General features: G+C 45.2%; 1 protein-coding gene across 1 annotated transcript in view; it reads right to left on the bottom strand.

Annotated features, from left to right (window-relative positions):
• The window catches only part of LOC126092751 (two pore potassium channel protein sup-9), a 149825-nt gene extending 129546 nt beyond the window's left edge, over window positions 1-20279 (bottom strand). The window contains exon 1 of the mRNA XM_049908477.1: window positions 20153-20279. Within this exon, the coding sequence (XP_049764434.1) occupies window positions 20153-20279 (127 nt within the window). The remainder of the gene's footprint in view (window positions 1-20152) is intronic.
• Window positions 20280-21070: the final 791 nt, after the last annotated feature.

Genomic DNA, 21070 nt, shown 5'->3' on the forward strand with positions numbered 1-21070 from the left:
GCATCAAGGGATCACAAATTTAGTATTGGAGGGCAGCGTGGAGGGTAAAAATCGTAGAGGGAGACCAAGAGATGAATACACTAAGCAGATTCAGAAGGATGTAGGTTGCAGTAGGTACTGGGAGATGAAGGTGCTTGCACAGGATAGATTAGCCATGAGACCTGCATCAAACCAGTCTCAGGACTGAAGACCACAACAACAACAACATCCTCAGTGAAAGTGAATTGCAGTGCATGTTGAATGGAATGAACAGTCTTACTTGTATGGAGTATGGAGCGACTATAAACCGAAGAAAAACGAAAGTAAAGAGGAGCAGCAGAAATGAAATTAGCGATAAACGTAAAATAACAAGTGGGGTCTACAAAGTAGGAGAAGTTACAGAATTCTGCTATTTTGGTAGTGAAATAACACATGAAGATAAAGCAAGGAGATAACAAAAAAGAAGATTGGCAAAGGCAAACATAGGCCTTAATCTGAGACTGAAATTTCTGAGAGTATACATTTGGAGCTCATCATGGCAGCAGTGAATCGTGGTCTGTGGGAAAACCGGAACAGAAGAGACTCGAACCAGTTCAGGTGTAGTGCTACAGAGCAGAATTGGCGAGGAAATGATTGTATGGAAAATACTGTTAAGAGGAAGGCATAGGATGATAGGCCATCTGTTAAGACGTCAAGGCATAACTTCCATGATACGAGAGGGAGCTGTAGAGGGAGAAAACTGTGGATTGGAATACATTCAGCAAATAAATGAGGACGTAGATTGCAAGTCCTACTCCGAGTTGAAGAGATTGGCACAGTAGAAGAACTCGCGATGGGTAGCATCGAACCATTAAGAATACTCGTGACCCAAAACAGTTCTGTAAATTGATTTTTGACCAACAGAAACATGATCCTAAACTACTGAATAAAACTGTATGGTCCGACGAGGCCAATTTTAAGTCAAGCGGAGAAAGTTAACCGACATAACTGCACTTTATGGTATACTGACAATCAAAATCTTTTGTTAGAATAAGACTAAATCAACCTGTTGTGAGTATTGCGGGGGGGGGGGGGGGCTCTACTATCATTTGGTGCGCGAGGACCATATTTTTAGAAGAAACCGCAACAGGAGATAATTATTTGCACATGCTTCATGTGCTTTTTTGTACTTTTCTGATGTCTTCCGTCAAAACCTATATAGTAAGGATCTCATACCGTACGGAACTACTCTAGCAGAGGACGGACAAGCAGCCTCTTTGGTACATCTGTATCATTTTCTAAAAGCGTTCTGCCGTTAAAACACAGTCTTTGGTTCGCCTTCTCTGCAACATTTTCTACGTTATCTTTCCAATTCAAGTTGCTCGTAATTTTAGTCCCAAGGCATTTAGTTGAACTGACAGGCTTTAGATTTTTGTGATCTGTTGTGTAACCGAAATTTAACGGATTCCTGTTAGTACTCGTCTGAATGCCCTCACACTTTACTTTACTGAGATACAATAGCCACTTTTCACACCATTCAGATATCGTGTCTAAGACATTTTGTAATTGGTTTTGATCTTGTGATGACTTTATTAGACGGCAAGTGGCAGCATTATTTGCAAACAATCTAAGAGGCCTGCTTATATCATCTCATAAACCGTTTAGGTAGATTAGGAACAGCAGAGGGGTATAACATTTCTTCGGGAAACGGCGGATACCATTTTGATTTTATTCGATGATTTTCCGTCGGTTAGTAGGTATTGTAACCTTTCTGAGAGGAAATCACGGATACAGCCACACGACTGAAGCAATACTCCATAAGCACGCAATTTGATTAGAAGTCTCTCGTGAGGAACGATGTCAAGAGCGTACAAGAGTATGTAAAAATTATGCGGAAACGTGAACTACGGCGAAGTTACTACTAAATGTATCCTAGCCACAACTATCGTGGTGTTATTCTTTTATTGGTTGCCGAAGGAAAAACATCGGTAGATATCCATCTGAGAATGAAGAACGTGTGTAGGGCGGCACGTCTGTCGAAAAAGGACCATTGCAGAATGGTGCTGCTAGCTCCGTGCTGGTTGCGATTGGATACAAGACGCCGGTCGATCTAGGAGGTCAGCCTCATCCCCAGTGGACAACAATAATCGAGTTGTTCGTTATTTATGTCCTATCGTAGGTGGGGTAAAAAGGCTGTCATGTTATTATTGTTTTATTATTATTATTATTATTATTATTATTATTATTATTATTATTATTATTTTCGATTATTCCATTTAAAGAGAGCGTTTGAACTTGAATTCCTTTATGATGATTGTTTATGTTTTTTCTGAGCTCAAATTTTCTTCATGTGTTCACTGTGTTGTTTCTTTCGCTCCGCTGTCCATTCGCATCCTGGTCTCTTCTGTGTTGTGGTGTCAAATTTGTTTTTTGATGATGTTCCTGAATTCAGTTCTATTTTCTGCATCGTTTACTGTTATGTGTGGTTGTCTGAGGTCCTCTCCAACTTCTTTTATCCATTTTGTTTTTCCCCTGCCTGAGTATTGATGACTTTAAGAATTCGCTTTGAAATTCTGTTTTCATTCATCCTGCGGATATGTCCGCAGAACTGCATTCTTCTTTTCCTTATTGTATCCGTAATCTTGTCTGTGTATTTATATAATTCTGATGTTGATCTCTTTTTCCAGATTCCTTGCTGTTGTATCGGGCCAAAACTTTTCCTGAGAATTTTCCTTTCTTGTTTCTCTATTTCTGTGATTTTAGTTTGCCCACCTGTTTGTGTTGTTTCAGGTGCATATAGTACCTCCGGAAGTACGACAGTGTTGTAGTGCCTCAATTTTGCGTTAATGGATATGGACTTTTTGTTATAATAGTTCCACGTGAGTTTATATGCTTTCTGTAGTTTTTTTATTCTTTCCTCATTGGCCTTTAGGTTGATCCCTGATGGCTGGATGATTTCTCCCAGGTGCTTAAAATGTGGTACTTGTACGATTTTCCCATGGGTTGTCACAATAGGCAATTTGTCTTGCACTCTTTCTATGTACTGTGTTTTCTCATACGAGATTTGCAGGCTAGTTCTTTGTGCAATTCCGTGTAACTTCTCTGTCATCTGCAAAAGCTAAACACTTCACATTGAATCTATTATCTTTTCTAATGCCAATTTGGATTCCTTTGACATCTTTTCCCGTGTCCTGATAATTTTTTCAAGAATAACATTAAAGAGTAATGGTGAAAGTCTGTCACCCTGTCGCACTCCAGTTTGGATTTCAAATGGTTCAGAGATATCCCCCATAAATTTAACCTTGGAGACTGTGTCAGTTAATGTTTGCCGAATGATTGCTCTTGTCTTTCTGTCAATGCTGCATTCTTCCAGCGCGTTGCAGAGCGCTACTCTGTCTATTGAGTCTTAGGCCTTTTTAAAATCTACAAAAGTGACCACTGTGTTTCGGGTGTTTCTCATCTGGAGAATCATTTTCAGATTCCAGATCTGTTCTATGCATGATCGTCCATTGCAAAAACCACCCTGGTATTCTCCTATTTGTGGGTCAGCTTGTTCTTCTAATCTATTGATGAGAACATTTGATAGGATTTTATTGTGACCGGCACGAGTGAGATACCCCTGTAATTATTTGGTTCAGTTTTGTCCCGTTTCTTGTGGAGTGGATAGATGAGTGCATATTTGTTCTGTTTCCCAAATGTTTAATATGATTTTGTGGATTTTTCCTGTTAATCTTTCATCATTTAGCTTCCATAGTTCTGCAATAATTCCATCTTCTCCTGGGGCTGTCATTATTATTATTATTTGTAAAAACGGCGATGGTACATTAGTCCATACTAATGTAAAATTGCCACCTTTTGAAGAAGACAAATTTAAATTTGTTGAAACCTAGGTAAAGAATTCTTTATCCATTGCAACTGGTCGGCTGTGTATAATTTTATTACGTGGAACCGTTGCTGTTGTGCAGCTATGTTTAAAATTATTATTATTATTATTCTTTACTTTCTCAGACTGTTAAGTCTGGTTAAAAATGGAACGTGACGCGGACCTTGATCAAGCGTGACTTCCTTGTAACTGTATGGTATATGTTATATTGCATTTAGGAACTTTCGGGTAATTGAACATGTATCAATAATTACAGATTTTTGTAATTGTATATATATGTTTGGATGTAGCTGTATTGCATTGATGTACTGGTGGATATTGTGAGGTATGACTCCTGTAGTTGATAGTATAATTGGTATAATGTCAACTTTATCCTGATGCCACATGTCCTTGACTTCCTCAGCCAGTTGGATGTACTTTTCAATTTTTTCTCCTGTTTTCTTCTGTATATTTGTTGTGTTGGGTATGGATATTTCAATTAGTTGTGTTAATTTCTTCTTTTTATTGGTGAGTATGATGTCAGGTTTGTTATGTGGTGTTGTTTTATCTGTTATAATCGTTCTGTTCCAGTATAATTTGTATTCATCATTCTCCAGTACATTTTGTGGTGTGTACTTGTATGTGGGAACGTGTTGTTTTATTAGTTTATGTTTTATGGCAAGTTGTTGATGTATTATTTTTGCTACATTGTCATGTCTCCTGGGGTATTCTGTATTTGCTAGTATTGTACATCCGCTTGTGATGTGATCTACTGTTTCTATTTGTTGTTTGCAAAGTCTGCATTTATCTGTTGTGGTATTGTGATTTTCAATAATATGCTTGCTGTAATATCTGGTGTTTATTGTTTGATCCTGTATTGCAATCATGAATCCTTCCGTCTCACTGTATATATTGCCTTTTCTTAGCCATGTGTTGGATGCGTCTTGATCGATGTGTGGCTGTGTTAGATGATACGGGTGCTTGCCATGTAGTGTTTTCTTTTTCCAATTTACTTTCTTTGTATCTGTTGATGTTATGTGATCTAAAGGGTTGTAGAAGTGGTTATGTAATTGCAATGGTGTAGCTGATGTATTTATATGAGTGATTGCTTTGTGTTATTATTATTATTGTGTTATTATTATTATTATTATTATTATTATTATTATTGCTGGTGCTGGTGCTGGTGGTAGTGGTGGCGGCCGTAGTAGTAGTAGTAGTAGTAGTAGTAGTAGTAGTATGTACTACTATGTGCTTAGGATACTGCAAAGTTGATTCCCTAAGGACGTCTGGTTAGAAATAAGGATCTGAAAGCCTGAACCTTACCAGGTGAAACAAATAAAAGAACATTATAACCACTGTCCAGTTGCGTTATATTTATTGTGAAGACAGCATCTTGAAACTGTTTAGATTCCTATGCTGCGTGTTTTGTTGGAGACGAGTAAAGCAGCCTGGCTCGTCGCCTGGAGTGAGCTGCCGACCGCCGGAGGAAGACGTACAGTAGCGCAGACTCCAGCCGACAGCGGGCCTGCTCGATTACGTGGCCTGCGTTGGGAATGTACCCGGCAGCCGGTCGCTGCTCTGTTCCTCCCCCGCACCCGCACCTCCACCTGTTGCTGGACGGATCGCTGCTGCCGAGAAAGGCGGCCTGTATCCGGCAAGCGGCGTATGTAGCCCGGCCCCCACTATCAGGAAAAGGCGCCGGCCGGCCCTCTGAAGGGACGACGTCCGCACGCTTTGCTGTCGTGTAAAGGGCGATAGCGGCTGTCCGCCAGCAGGGCTGCTAACGCTACACGAATGGAAAAGCTGCCCGTGCCAGAGCCCTGCATGCCGGCGACCCGCGCTAGTGCAGTGCTCCCACTTCGGTCCAAAAGCACTGTGCTGCTCCCACTAGTGGCGACCGAGCGCTGTGGCGCAGTGGTTAGCACACTGCACTCGCATTCGGCAGGACGACGGTTCAAACCCGTGTCCGGCCATACCAATTTAAGTTTTCCGTGATTTACCGAAATAGCTTCAAGCAAATGCCGGGATGGTTCCTTTGAAGGCACATAGGCGACTTCCCCATGCTTCCGTAATCCGATGCGATTACCAACCAACTAGTGGCACAGTACCGCTACTCTAGCCAGTTAGTGTCACATGCTGCCCGTGGAAAGACTGGACACTTCCTACCGGAGGTGGCAGTAGAAATGCCTATTAGCGACGATTCTATCGGAAATGTTTATATTTTGTAGAAACGCTGTTAATAATCGTAAATCGATATTATACTCACGATATACTGACACTCCAACACATTTCAGCAATATTTTGGGGGTTTCATAATTCTCTTTTCTACATGCAGGGAAGTATGGAGGTAAGAAATCTCGTAGAGGGTCTCAAAACATTTGCATCTAGGAAAGCCCAGGTAGAGAAATAGTGAATCAGGTTTGAAAGAATAGTTGACCACCGGTAACATCCTACTCCTCCCCCAGCCCCCTCCCCCCACCAACCTGATTCTTTAACAAATCTAAATCTCATAAAACAGCTCCAAAGCCCCAGTCGTCTGATTACTTTACAGACGACTTTTTGTGTAAAGTATGGCTGAAGACGCGAAACTCTAATTACATGGGTTTTAATATGATTTTCATGATCGTGAGGAACCGATGTGAGCCGCGCGGGATTAGCCGAGCGGTCTCAGGCGCTGCAGTCACGGACTGTGCGGCTGGTCTCGGCGGAGGTCCTCCCTCGGGCATGGGCGTGTGTGTTCGTCCGTAGGATAATTTAGGTTAAGTACTGTGTAAGCTTAGTGACTGATGTCCTTAGCAGTTAAGTCCCATAATATTTCACACATATTTGAACATTTTTTTGAACCGATGTGGGTGTTAGTTATTACGATTAGTCGCTATCGATATTCGGGAGGATGAAGTAATCGGAAGTAGTAACAGAATATCCCTTACAATAAATAATATTCGATGGACGCTGAATTATTCAGAAATACTAACAACAGTTCCGCTACAAACGATAAGTTGTGTAAATTCTTTGCTAAATGCATCAATAGTATTTCATATTTCTTTACGAAGTCCAATGTCAATTACAAGAGGCTCTCGTCTATTTTTTTTAATTCGGTAATCGTAGGCCTGTGTGGTATGGTCATATGAAAAAATTAACATTGGATGCTGTCTGAAAACTGGGTAGCGAATAGAGATAGTTGTTATCCTTTTTTTTCTATGTTATCGGTCTTCTGACTAGTTTGAAACGGCCCGCAACGAATTCCTCTCCTGGGTCAAGCTCTTCATCTGCTTTCTTCCAGCAGTGATAGTTCTGCAACGTTCGCAGAAGAGCTTGTGCGAAGTTTGGAAGGTAGGAGACGAGGTACTGGCAGAATTGAAGCTGTGAGGACTGGTCGTGAGACGTGCTTGGGTAGCTCAGGTGGTAGAGCACTTGCCCGTAAAGGCAAAGGTCCCGAGTTCTAGTCTCGGAAGTTTTACACCCTCAACTGTTTGCTGGATGTGCTGCAGTCTCTGTGTTGCTCTACAGTTTTTGCCCTCTACAGCTCCCTCTAGTATCATGGAAGTTATCCCCTGATGTTTTAAGAGATTTCCTATCATCCTGTCCCTTCTCCTTGTCAGTGTTTTCCACATATTCCTTTCCTCTCCGTTACTGCGCAGAAACTCCTCATTCCTTACCTTATCAGTCCATCTAATTTTGAACATTCATCTGTAGCACGACATCTCAGATGCTTCGATTCTCTTCGGTTCGTCTTTTCCCACAGTCCATGTTTCACTACGATACAATTATGTGGTCCAAACGTACATTATCAGAAATTTTTTTCCTCAAATTAAGACCTACGCTTAATAAAAGCAGACTTCTCTTGGCCAGGAAAGCCCTTTTTGCGAGTGCTAGTCTGCTTTTGATGTCCTCCTTGCTCCGTCCATCATTAGTTAGTTTGCTGCCTAGGTAGCAGAATTCCTTAACTTCATCTACTTCGTGACGATCGATCCTGATATTAAGTTTCTCGCTATTCTCATTTCTGCTACTTCACATTATTTTCGTCTTTCTTCGATTTACTCTCAACCCATATTCAGTTCTCATTGGACTGTTCATTCCATTCAACAGAACATGTAATTCTTCTTTACTTTCACTCATATAGCAATGTCGTCAGCGAATCTTATCACTGAGATCCTTTCACCTTGAATTTTAATTCCGCTCCTTAACTTTCTTTCATTTCCGGCATAGCTTCTTCGCTGTATAGATTGAACAGTAGGTTTGAAAGACTACATCCCTGCATTACACCCTTATTAAACCGAGCACTTCGTTCTTGGTTGTCCACTCTTATTATTCCCTCTTGGTTCTTCTACATAGTGTATATTATGCGTGTCTCCCTACAACATACCCCTGTTTTTCTAAGGATTTCGAACATCTTGTACCATTTTACATTCTCGAACGTTTGTTTCAGGTCGACAAATCCTAGAACGAGTCTTGATTTTTCTGTAGTCCTGCTCTCATCATCAACTGCAACGTCGAGTTGCCTCTCTTGTGCCTTTATGGTCTGGGCAGTTTGCACACTGTGAGCTACTGCCTCAAGACATATACACAGTGTAACTATAATACTTGACTTATTATGTCAACGGTGAGCGTAACATTATTCCTCTTAATGGCTAGATTATGATATTCTAAATTTTTAAATTACGTCAATAATTATACGAAATTATTAAAATCAGACTCTTTTCCCCTTGGAAGTCAGTAGGTAGGCAACCTGCCGTTGAATTTGGGTGACTGGGTAATTGTATTAGCCATTTGGTGATAAATTGAAGACAGGAACCCACATTCGGGAACATCGACCACGATAGTAAATTGGAGCAGGCATTAATCTGAAGCAGAAGAAAGCGGGCCACGTGTCCCTGAGGTTGTCTGGAGTATATACACTCCTGGAAATGGAAAAAAGAACACATTGACACCGGTGTGTCAGACCCACCATACTAGCCCCGGACACTGCGAGAGGGCTGTACAAGCAATGATCACACGCACGGCACAGCGGACACACCAGGAACCGCGGTGTTGGCCGTCGAATGGCGCTAGCTGCGCAGCATTTGTGCACCGCCGCCGTCAGTGTCAGCCAGTTTGCCGTGGCATACGGAGCTCCATCGCAGTCTTTAACACTGGTAGCATGCCGCGACCGCGTGGACGTGAACTGTATGTGCAGTTGACGGACTTTGAGCGAGGGCGTATAGTGGGCATGCGGGAGGCCGGGTGGACGTACCGCCGAATTGCTCAACACGTGGGGCGTGAGGTCTCCACAGTACATCGATGTTGTCGCCAGTGGTCGGCGGAAGGTGCACGTGCCCGTCGACCTGGGACCGGACCGCAGCGACGCACGGATGCACGCCAAGACCGTAGGATCCTACGCAGTGCCGTAGGGGACCGCACCGCCACTTCCCAGCAAATTAGGGACACTGTTGCTCCTGGGGTATCGGCGAGGACCATTCGCAACCGTCTCCATGAAGCTGGGCTACGGTCCCGCACACCGTTAAGCCGTCTTCCGCTCACGCCCCAACATCGTGCAGCCCGCCTCCAGTGGTGTCGCGACAGGCGTGAATGGAGGGACGAATGGAGACGTGTCGTCTTCAGCGATGAGAGTCGCTTCTGCCTTGGTGCCAATGATGGTCGTATGCGTGTTTGGCGCCGTGCAGGTGAGCGCCACAATCAGGACTGTATACGACCGAGGCACACAGGGCCAACACCCGGCATCATGGTGTGGGGAGCGATCACCTACACTGGCCGTACACCACTGGTGATCGTCGAGGGGACACTGAATAGTGCACGGTACATCCAAACCGTCATCGAACCCATCGTTCTACCATTCCTAGACCGGCAAGGGAACTTGCTGTTCCAACAGGACAATGCACGTCCGCATGTATCCCGTTCCACCCAACGTGCTCTAGAAGGTGTAAGTCAACTACCCTGGCCAGCAAGATCTCCGGATCTGTCCCCCATTGAGCATGTTTGGGACTGGATGAAGCGTCGTCTCACGCGGTCTGCACGTCCAGCACGAACGCTGGTCCAACTGAGGCGCCAGGTGGAAATGGCATGGCAAGCCGTTCCACAGGACTACATCCAGCATCTCTACGATCGTCTCCATGGGAGAATAGCAGCCTGCATTGCTGCGAAAGGTGGATATACACTGTAATAGTGCCGACATTGTGCATGCTCTGTTGCCTGTGTCTACGTGCCTGTGGTTCTGTCAGTGTGATCATGTGATGTATCTGACCCCAGGAATGTGTCAATAAAGTTTCCCCTTCCTGGGACAATGAATTCACGGTGTTCTTATTTCAATTTCCAGGAGTGTATTAACAGTTATGCCGATTACTTTTCGAATAATAAACAGTTTGTATTGTATTGTATCATATTGAACTGGGGACCTATAAACGATGCAGAGGCTTCGAGCACGCCGTAGCCCTCAGTGGTTCACAACCCCACAACAGGCTACAGCAGTCCACTCACCCCACCGCCGCCCCACACCGAACCCAGGGTTACTGTGAGGTTCCGCGCCCCAGTGGACGCTCAGGGAACGTCTCACACCAGACGAGTGTAACCTCAATGTTTGCGTGGTAGAGTAATGGTGGTGTACGCGTACGTGGAGGCAGTGTTTGCGCATCAATCGCCGACAGAGTGTAACTAAGGCTGAATAAGGGGAACCAGCAGACATTCGCCGAGGCAGATCGCCTAAAAAACCTTTCACAGACTAGCTGGCACACCGGACCTCGACACTAATCCGCCGGGGGATTCGTGCCGGGGACAGGCACGCCTTCCCGCCCGGGAACCAGTGTATTAGACCGCACGGCTAACCGGGCGGCCATAAACAGTTTACTTACTTCATTTGGCTGCTCCGCATATGACACAATTGCAAAGAGCAGTAGTAAATAAGAAGAATCCGAGAGGGAAACTTGTTTTTGAATTGTTTATTAAACGGCAACAATCACTAAGTAGTCACACCTAAGCACCTGTTTCATCTGTAAATTGCTGCAGTACCAATGCTGTCGTGCTTCATCCACGCGTTGTCATACAAACAGTGTGCAGTGTGTCCTTAAAGAGGACTCTTCACGTTGGCTCTAGAAAAAAAAATATGTAAAAGAGTCGAATTAAGGAAGTTTGGCGTCCAAGAATGTGATTCACTTCGATCGACCAATCTTTACACTGAACAGAAGTAAGAAAGATCAGACATTTGCACTTTATTAACCACTACACTAGCCAGTGGTGTAACTCTGAATATATTGATAAATAAGACAGAAATGTGAGGTGTTCCTGCTACAGTGTTTTACCATGTCGACTCAGAATCCTTAGTGACCTGGCAATCTGCCAACTTGCTGTACGATAAGTAATGAAGTAGAAGATACATCAAGACACAATAGAAACTAAACAAGAATGCACTCAGTGCCTAAAAAGTGTGAAAATTGCTTAACCGAGATGAACTAAGAAAAGGGAAGATTTCAGCCATGAATTCGACTTGGGGCAGTACGATGAAGTTTACTGTATTTTTAATGGTGGAGTCGTGATGCTCGATGATTGCCAGGTAACAACCAACGTAGTTGCTGTAAGGGTCTTATTACGAAACATGTTAATGAAACCGGACTGACTTTGCACGCGGCTGCTTCCAGGGTAATGGAAGACATAGTTTGTGCATCAAAATGGCAGTAACTTCCACACTACTACTATCCGCTACGAGGAGACATCCAGGATCAGTAACAAAATTGGCTCGGCGAGTGTCTCTCTGTGCCTTTGTAAACTGGGGTGCCATATCACAGCGTGTGTCCCGTTTTATATTAATCCTACAAGGGTTCCGTTTTTTCGATTGCCGAACGGAACCATAATCGCTGATTTAGTTGAATGGCTTTAATTAATTAGCAGACAAATCTACGACTACTTTCAATGAACTCGGAATTATAGAAGTAACAAAAATCTGTGATTTAAATTACAAAATCCACTCTATTCGGTTCTCTTTATTTGTGACGGTAATGGAAATGAAATGAGCGTACGGTATTATGGGCCGAGAGTCAAATGGTTCAAATGGCTCTGAGCACTATGGGACTTAACATCTGAGGTCATCAGTCCCCTAGAACTTAGAACTACTTAAACCTAACTAACCTAAGGACATCACACACATCCATGCCCGAGGCAGGATTCGAACCTGCGACCGCAGCGGTAGCGCGGTTCCAGACTGAAGCGCCTAGAACCGCTCGGCCACACTGGCCGGCCCCGGGAGTCCCCCATTAGGGGAAGTTGGGCAGCCGAGTGCAAGTACTTATTGCATTTGACGCCACATTGGGCGACTTGTGCGTCGGAGATGGGGATGAAACGATGATAACACAACACTCAGTCCCTGAGCGGAGAAAATCTCCTGCCCCAGCCGGGACTCGAACCCGGGTCCCATGGCGTGGCATTCCGCCGCGGACATTTGTGTCGGTGACTGGACTGGACATCCGTTGTGGCTCCGCCACGTATGTTGTATGCCTTTAAAAAGTCTCTGCTTTACTGGCTTCCTTGTAGGTGTGTACTGCATCCGCTAAGATGTGGGAAGTGTTTTAGCTAGTAGTGTTAATATATGCACTAACATGAATTATTATCAACATATCTGCGGCTGTGTCACTGAGAAACATCATTAACATTGAAACTTTCCTGGCAGATTAAAACTGTGTGCCGGACCGAGACTCGAACTCGGGACCTTTGCCTTGCGTGGGCAAGTGCTCTACCATCTGAGGTATCCAAGCATGACTCAAGAGGCGTGAGTTTTGCTTGGATAGAAGGCAAACACCATGAGTTCGAGTCTCGGTCGTGCACACAGTTTTAATCTGCCAGGAATTTTCGTATCAGCGTACACAGCGCTGTATAGCGAAAATTTCGTTCTGCATAGACACTGATTACAATGACTGAAAAGAAAACGGAAGAAGCCCAGGCATCTGATGATGCACTGATGAAAGCGGGACAGTAAATCATACCCTGAATCTGCGCTATGAACTTGGGAGTGTCATAACATGCCGGAGATGTTAGCTCTGCTCACGATAATCCCGGTGTAAAACGAGCAGAGATTTGTCACCGTATCTGGCTGCCATGAAATACGATGCTAGACTCGTTCTTAGGACTCTGACATTGGCCACTATTCGGCTGTTGTCGTCAAGAACGCAGCCTGCGGAGAGTCGATGTGTTCAGCACTATGCCCTGCGATGAACTTCCTCCTAAGTCAGTAAGGAACTGCCTGCCCCTTTCTCCCTACCAAAGAAAGCTCGACCAACAATCCTCTTAAAACTTAAATCTGTCCGCTGGTGGCGTGGCGTAATTGTTTCCTTAACAAAATATCCTGTCAAGAAGAGGCAAAACGTTAAAACCAAACGATCTCAGTTTCCTTCCCTCTATGTGTTACGACCTTATGACCCCCATATCAATTTCACCAATTTTTGTCCTCACACAGCAGCTAGCCCCTTATCACATTCCCTAGGAAAAGCTAAAAACAGTTCTCGAGGCTAACCAACAATTTGGCGGCAACCTCTGAACCTAATTATGTCAGAACAGTTTTGCCATTTTTTTGGATAGCTCACTTTTGTTAACATGCTCCTTGCGCAAAACTTCCTGCAGACAGAGTTCTGGAACGAATGCTTTCAGGTTGGTCGTCTAGTGTGGAAATAAGCCGTAAACAAAACAACAGGCGGGAAGATGGCGTGATGCTCGCTTGGAAGCCGTCTATACCTGACGCGTCCGCAGCTCGTGGTCGTGCGGTAGCGTTCTCGCTTCCCGCGCCCGGGTTCCCGGGTTCGATTCCCGGCGGGGTCAGGGATTTTCTCTGCCTCGTGATGACTGGGTGTTGTGTGATGTCCTTAGGTTAGTTAGGTTTAAATAGTTCTAAGTTCTAGGGGACTGATGACCATAGATGTTAAGTCCCATAGTGCTCAGAGCCATTTGAACATTTGAACATACCTGACGCTTACCCAGTCCGCATTTCTGCAAAAGGCTGTGTTCCCTCTGCTCATTGGGAAGCGTTGTTTGTCATGCCTGTGACATCTATCCCATATCTCAGCACTTAATGATTGTAAAGCTCACCGAGAAAAGCAATGAATATAACCATCACCAGGATATATTAAGGAATGTTAAAAGAGACATAAAGACAGCACATATACTCATGTTCAGAAAAGCAGAGCACCTTGAACGACTAGAGATAGGATATTCATATTCGCAGGACATTTACACTAGTATGTTCTGCAGAAATGATTAGCATTTCGGTCACCTCGGTTCAGCAAGTGCCCTGTTGCCTAGTATGCACATGGTCCGCCATGGGCCCTGAATACTTGTTCCATGCGTGATGCCATCGATGAGTATAAGGCAGGAACAGCTGCATTCATCTGGTTCCAAAGTTCGCCTGTGGTGGTTGGCACTGGGTCAGAGTGCTGCACAAGTCGTTTCACCATATTCCACACATTTGGCTACGAGTCGCAGGATGTCATTCACACGTCACATTGGTCACAATGCCCTGGACACACATCAACAGTGATTTTTGGTTGGCACTGTATGTCTTGTGCCAATGCAGTCACTGTGATGCCGCTCCCCCCTCCCCCCCAACCCCAACCCCACACCCTGCTGCAAAAAATGTGTGTGAATTACTAAGGGACCAAACTGCTGAGGTCATCAGTCCCTAGACTTAACACACTACTTAAACTAACTTATGCTAGAAACAACACACACATCCATGCCCGAGGGAGAACTCGAACCTCCGGCGGGAGGGGCCGCGCAATCAGTGACATGGCGCCTCAAACCTCGCGGCCACACTGCGCGGCCTTGTAGCACCGAACCAAAATGTGGCCATCATTTTCAAATTAACGGCACCTGGATTCGTCCGGAAACACTATCTGATCCCATTCCTGTCCCCAATGACTTCGTTTCAAACACCATTGTCCTGAAGCATGTTTCTGCACATTTGTCAAAGGTAGGCGGAGAAGTGAACGGAGTACACATAACCTATGCCGTAGTAAACGGCGACGGATTGACACCCCTAATAGTGTAAGACGTGTTACACTTATTCCACCGTTGCGCCAGAGCCGAGAAGGCCTCGTATCAGTCCTGTAATGCCATTCTGATGAGGTGTCGATCACGTCGGGGGAGGGGGGTGGCCTGGGTGGAGCGACCTGACCCATCCGATTGTGTTCTACAGCCTTCCGTGTGCCATTCCCCACACACCCGTTGCACTGCCGAAACACTTCGCCCCACACGATCAGCAATTTCTCGAATGGACACATAGCATTCTCTCATGCCAAAAAAACGCCCCCTTTCAAACTCACTGACCTGACGGTACGATTCGCGCATACGTCTGCCTGGGATCCTGCACATCTGCTCAAATCACACTGATACAGTACCTTCGGATTATAGCGACAAAGAGAGCCGCAGGCACATTTTACCGTTAAGTGGTGTTGCGCAGCGATATCGATGTTGACCTTTAACCTGTGGGCTGACGTGGTTCAAATGCTAATGTACATGTCCGGTGAATATGGACGTCCTATCTCTCATCATTGAAGGTGATGTGTTTTTTATGAACATAAGTGTACAATTACTGTAATCTCACTAATCCATCAAAACTCTTATATTTTCAGAGCCTATTTAATTCCCCTCCAGTCAAATTATTTGTTGTAACATAAAATGAAGGGAGATGAGCCGAAGAGCCTGCTACTTTTCAGACACAAAGATACAGGCTGATCTTATCAGAGACAGTCTGCCGTAGAAATGGTAAACCCATGTGACAAGTCCGCAGCTCGTGGCCGTGCGGTAGCGTTCTCGCTTCCTACGCCCGGGTTCCCGGGTTCGATTCCCGGCGGGGTCAGAGATTTTCTCCGCCTCGTGATGACTGGGTGTTGTGTGATGTCCTTAGGTTAGTTAGGTTTAAGTAGTTCTAAGTTCTAGGGGACTGATGACCACAGATGTTAAGTCCCATAGTGCTCAGAGCCATTTAAACCATGTGACAATACTGCCCGTACCCCGGCATGGAGCATGTGGTACTGACGGTCACTCACTCACTCACTCACACACACACACACACACACACACACACACACACACACTTATTTAACACTCGTGCGCGCGTGCCTGCTTTCGTAACACGAGCGGGTGTGCGATGTACTTTGTACCCATATAAAGATTAGCTCTCTTTATGTTACAAAGGTAAACATTTATGACCAAAATCACTGTTTAATCTTAGTTCAATTAAAATAAACAATAATATAAACTTATATTTTATGAGCTAAATTACTCAGGTTACCCTCTATTCAGAGGCTGTTGCACGCAGTGACCGTTATTGTGATTTATAAATAATAGATTTCAGCTACCAGTCGTCCTTTGGAATTTTTGTTGGCAGATCTAGATTTAAGCTAGTAACTAGCCATTCTCAATTCACTATCCTTTTTTGGTCAATGCATGTAATGCCTGTTGATCTGGCTTTGTACACAGTTCATGGACTGTGTACAAAGCCAGACCAACAGGCATTACATGCATTGACCAAAAAAGGATAGTGAATTGAGAATGGCTAGTTGCTAGCTTAAATCTAGATCTGCCAACAAAAATTCCAAAGGACGACTGGTAGCTGAAATATGTTATTTACAAAGCTAATTCACTGATTAATTAAACAATAATAAAATAAACTTTCATTGTATCACACTGTTGCCTCACAATAATAAGTCCCTCGGAGCATTAAAACATCGTAATTGCATCAGATCCCTTCTAAAGGCTTATTCAATTACTAATTGTCTCTTAGCTAACTGCCTCATTGTAGAACCGAGCTGCTCGCTCGGAATCTGGGTCATTTTCTTTCACACATCGTAAATTTTTTCTCGCCTAGCTCTGTGTTATTTTATATTACTTCTGCTCATGGACGTATGACAGTGTAGCTTATCTCTGTATTAGCTGAAACAGTGATGGAGTAATAGATACCGGCTTGCAACTGTGAAACAACAGTGGAATGGTACAAGACAATGTTATTTGTGGTTGGCCCACTTTATACATAGGCGCGCCCGTTCAACGGTTAAGGATTGATTTTTCACCGTTACTTATATTGTACAAACTGCTGCAAGTTATCAAAACTTATACCTTATAAATCAATCCGTTAGTTGGAGTTTGTGCTTGTTGCTTGCAGTACTCCAGTGTACATCCTTTCAACAAAAACATCATAAATGCTGTTACATAGGTGAAATATTTGACGGCTGTAATTGAGTTTCACGTTTCTGACACGAACCTATATTGCATAATATCCAGTGATTGGTGTAATCGATATTAGGGGAAATAAATGTGCAAAGTTTCAGGTACTAATTGAGCACATTACTACACTCATGCTCATAAATGAAGGATAATGCCGATACATGGTGGAATAACGCTCTGGTGGGCGGTTTGCGGGTTTAAATCACATCGGGGTATGACCATGCGGTCGCACGGTGGCGCTGGCAGCAGTCTGCATACGCAGAGGTGTGTTGGATCATGTACGAGGTGCATTCAACTTCTAAGGCCTCCAATTTTTTTCTCCGGACTGGAAAGAGATAGAAACATGCGCATTATTTTAAAATGAGGCCGCGTTCATTGTCAATACGCGCCAGAGATGGCAGCACCGTACGGTAGATGGAATTTTACCGCCAGCGGCGAGAATGAGAACTGTTTTAAATACTTAAAATGGCGACGTTTTCCTTATTCAACAGCGTGCAATCATTCGTTTTCTGAATTTACGTGGTGTGAAACCAATTGAAATTCATCGACGCTTGGAGACACGTGGTGATGGAGTTATGGATGTGTCGAAAGTGCGTTCGTGGGTGCGACAGTTTCATAAACGCAGAACATCGTGTGACAACAAACCGAAACAACCTCGGGCTCGCACAAGCCGGTCTGACGACATGATCGAGAAAGTGGAGAGAATTCTTTTGGGGGATCGCCGAATGACTGTTGAACAGATCGCCTCCAGAGTTGGCATTTCTGTGGGATCTGTGCACACAATCCTGCATGACGACCTGAAAATGCGAAAAGTTTCATCCAGGTGGGTGCCACGAATGCTGACGGACGACCACATGGCCGCCCGTGTGGCATGTTGCCAAGCAATGTTGACGCGCAACGACAGCATGAATGGGACTTTCTTTTCGTCGGTTGTGACAATGGATGAGACGTGGATGCCATTTTTCAATCGAGAAACAAAGCGCCAGTCAGCTCAATGGAAGCACACAGATTCACCGTCACCAAAAAAATTTAGGGTAACCGGCAGTGCTGAAAAAATTACGGTGTCCATGTTCTGGGACAGCGAGGGCGTAATCCTTACCCATTGCGTTCCAAAGGGCACTACGGTAACAGGTGCATCCTACGAAAATGTTTTGAAGAACAAATTCCTTCCTGCACTGCAACAAAAACGTCCGGGAAGGGCTGCGCGTGTGCTGTTTCACCAAGACAACGCACCCGCAAATCGAGCTAACGTTACGCAACAGTTTCTTCGTGATAACAACTTTGAAGTGATTCCTCATGCTCCCTACTCACCTGACCTGGCTCCTAGTGACTTCTGGCTTTTTCCAACAATGAAAGACACTCTCCGTGGCCGCACATTCACCAGCCGTGCTGCTATTGCCTCAGCGATTTTCCAGTGGTCAAAACAGACTCCTAAAGAATCCTTCGCCGCTGCCATGGAATCATGGGGTCAGCGTTGTGAAAAATGTGTACTTCTGCAGGGCGATTACGTCGAGAAGTAACGCCAGTTTCATCGATTTCGGGTGAGTAGTTAATTAGAAAAAAAATCGGAGGCATAGAACTTGAATGCACCTCGTAAGAGGACGATGCAGCGAGTAAGTGTGCAGACGTTTTCAGACGAGCTAATGGTGACTGCGTGTTGAAAATGGCTCAAAGAACACATATTGATGACGTTATGAGGGGTAGAATGCTAGGGCGACTGGAGGCTGGTCAAACACAGTAGGTCGTTGCAGGTGTCCTCCGTGTGCAACAAACTGTGATCTCAAGATTATGGCAACGATTCCAGCAGACAGGAAACGTGTCTAGGCGCTACAGTACGGGACATCCACAATGTACAACACCACAAGATAACCGATATCTCATCATCAGTGCCTGCAGACGGCCACGCATTACTGCCAGTAGCCTTTCTCGGGACCTGACCGCAGACACTGGAACCGTTGTCTCAAGACACACAGTCGACAGACGACTGAACAGACATGGCTTATTCGCCCAGAGACGTTCAAGGTGCATTCCACTGACTCTGGTCACAGGAGAGCCCGTAAAGCCTGGTGTCAAGAACACAGTACATGGTCATTGGAACAGTGGTCCCAGGTTATGTTCACAGACGAGTCCTGGTATAATCTGAACAGTGATTCTCGCCGGGTTTTCATCTGGCGTGAACCAGGTACCAGATACCGACCAATAATTGTCCTTGAAAGGGACCCGTATGGAGGTCGTGGTTTGATGGTGTTGGGTGGGATTATGATTAGTGCACGTACACCCCTGCATGTCTTTGACAGAGGAACTGTAACAGGTCAGGTGTATCGAGACGTAATTTTGCACCAGTATGTCCGCCTTTTCAGGGGTGCAGTGGGTCCCACCTTCCTCGTGATGGATGATAACGCACGGCCGCACCGAACTGCCATCGTGGTGGAGTACCTTGAAAAAGAAGATATCAGGCGAATGGAGTGGCCTGCCTGTTCTCCACACCTAAACCCCATCGAGTACGTCTGGGATGCTGTCGGTCGACGTATCGCTGCACGTTTTCAAACGCCTAGGACACTTCAGGAGCTCCGGCAGGCACTGGTGCAAGAATGGGAGGCTATACCCCAGCAGCTGCTCGACCACCTGATCCAGAGTATGCCAACCCGTTGTGCAGCCTGTGTACGTGTGCTTGGTGATCATATACCACATTGATGTAGGGGTACATGCGCAGGAAACAGTGGCGTTTTGTAGCACATGTGCTTCGGGACGGTTTTCTCAACTTATCACCAATACCGTGGACTTACAGATCTGTGTCGTGTGTGTTCCCTATGTGCCTATGCTATTAGTGCAAGTTTTGTGTAGTGCCACGTTGTGTTGCACCATATTCTGCAATTATCCTTAATTTATGAGCACGAGTGTAGATCAAATGAATTACATCGCCGTGGGATACCTTAGCGGTATTGGGAATTGAAGTTGGGTCTTCCGAATGGCAGTCAGACATGCTGACCACACAGCTATGGAAGTGGATAATTTTTTTTACGTCTTCATCTTGAAAAACCAGCGATGTGAAAAGATGTATTTAGGTATATAAAGTAGTTGAGCGAACTTTAACTGTACGAGGTGGGAAGTGCCAAGAAGTGGTCGGGCACTAACCTTCAAGAGTTTCCCAACGCTTCTTCTCAGTCTCCGACTCAAGGGCGTCAAAGACAGCAGCTCCGACGAGGAGGTAGGTGAACGTGCAGACGATCAGCGAGAGTGTCCGGACGTTTTGCTTCTTCATCGTCCGGGGCGCACCATGCTGGCGGCTGAGCGGCGGCTGCTGCTGCTGCTGCTGCTGCTGCCATGGCTATCAGGCCGGCCGCTCCGGCGCCCGCCACCCGTCCGCTCGCGCTACCACCATCCTGCCAACACGACAGCACACGGCTCTGCTAGTAGCAAGGCGGCTAGGTCGGCGCTGCTGCTGCTGCTGCTGCCACTGCTGTGGCTATCATGGCTGTCATGCTGGCCACTTCACTGCCCACTATTTGTCTGCTCACACTACCACCATCCTGCCAACATGACAAGAGACACTGCTCTGCCAGAGTGGTTGCTGCTGCTGTTGAGTGGCTGCTGCTGCTGCCACAGCTATCAGGCTGGCTGCTCCAGTAGTCAAAACCTATCCACTCATGCTATATAAAGATTCATTGTTTAAAGTCAAGGACATAAATGATGTCCAGAGAGTACATCACTAGTGTACATGATAAAAACAGAGTGAGATACATGAATCATCTGTTTAAAAACAGTGAAGCATGATTTAATCTTGCTTCAACTACTGTCTTTCGCTCCTTGTTCACTCTCTCAAATAGATGTGCAGAGAAAGAGGTTCTGTATTTAATTTGTGATATACTTAATAACTGGTAAATAAATGTTCAAATGTGTGTGAATTCTTAAGGGACCAAACTGCTGAGGTCATCGGTACCTATATTTACACACTGCCGGCCGCGGTGGTTTAGCGGTTCTGGCGCTGCAGTCCGGAACCGCGGGACTGCTACGGTCGCAGGTTCGATTCCTGCCTCGGGCATGGGTGTGTGT

This window comes from Schistocerca cancellata, chromosome 7, assembly GCF_023864275.1.
Source record: "Schistocerca cancellata isolate TAMUIC-IGC-003103 chromosome 7, iqSchCanc2.1, whole genome shotgun sequence".
In the NCBI taxonomy this organism is placed as follows: domain Eukaryota; kingdom Metazoa; phylum Arthropoda; class Insecta; order Orthoptera; family Acrididae; genus Schistocerca; species Schistocerca cancellata.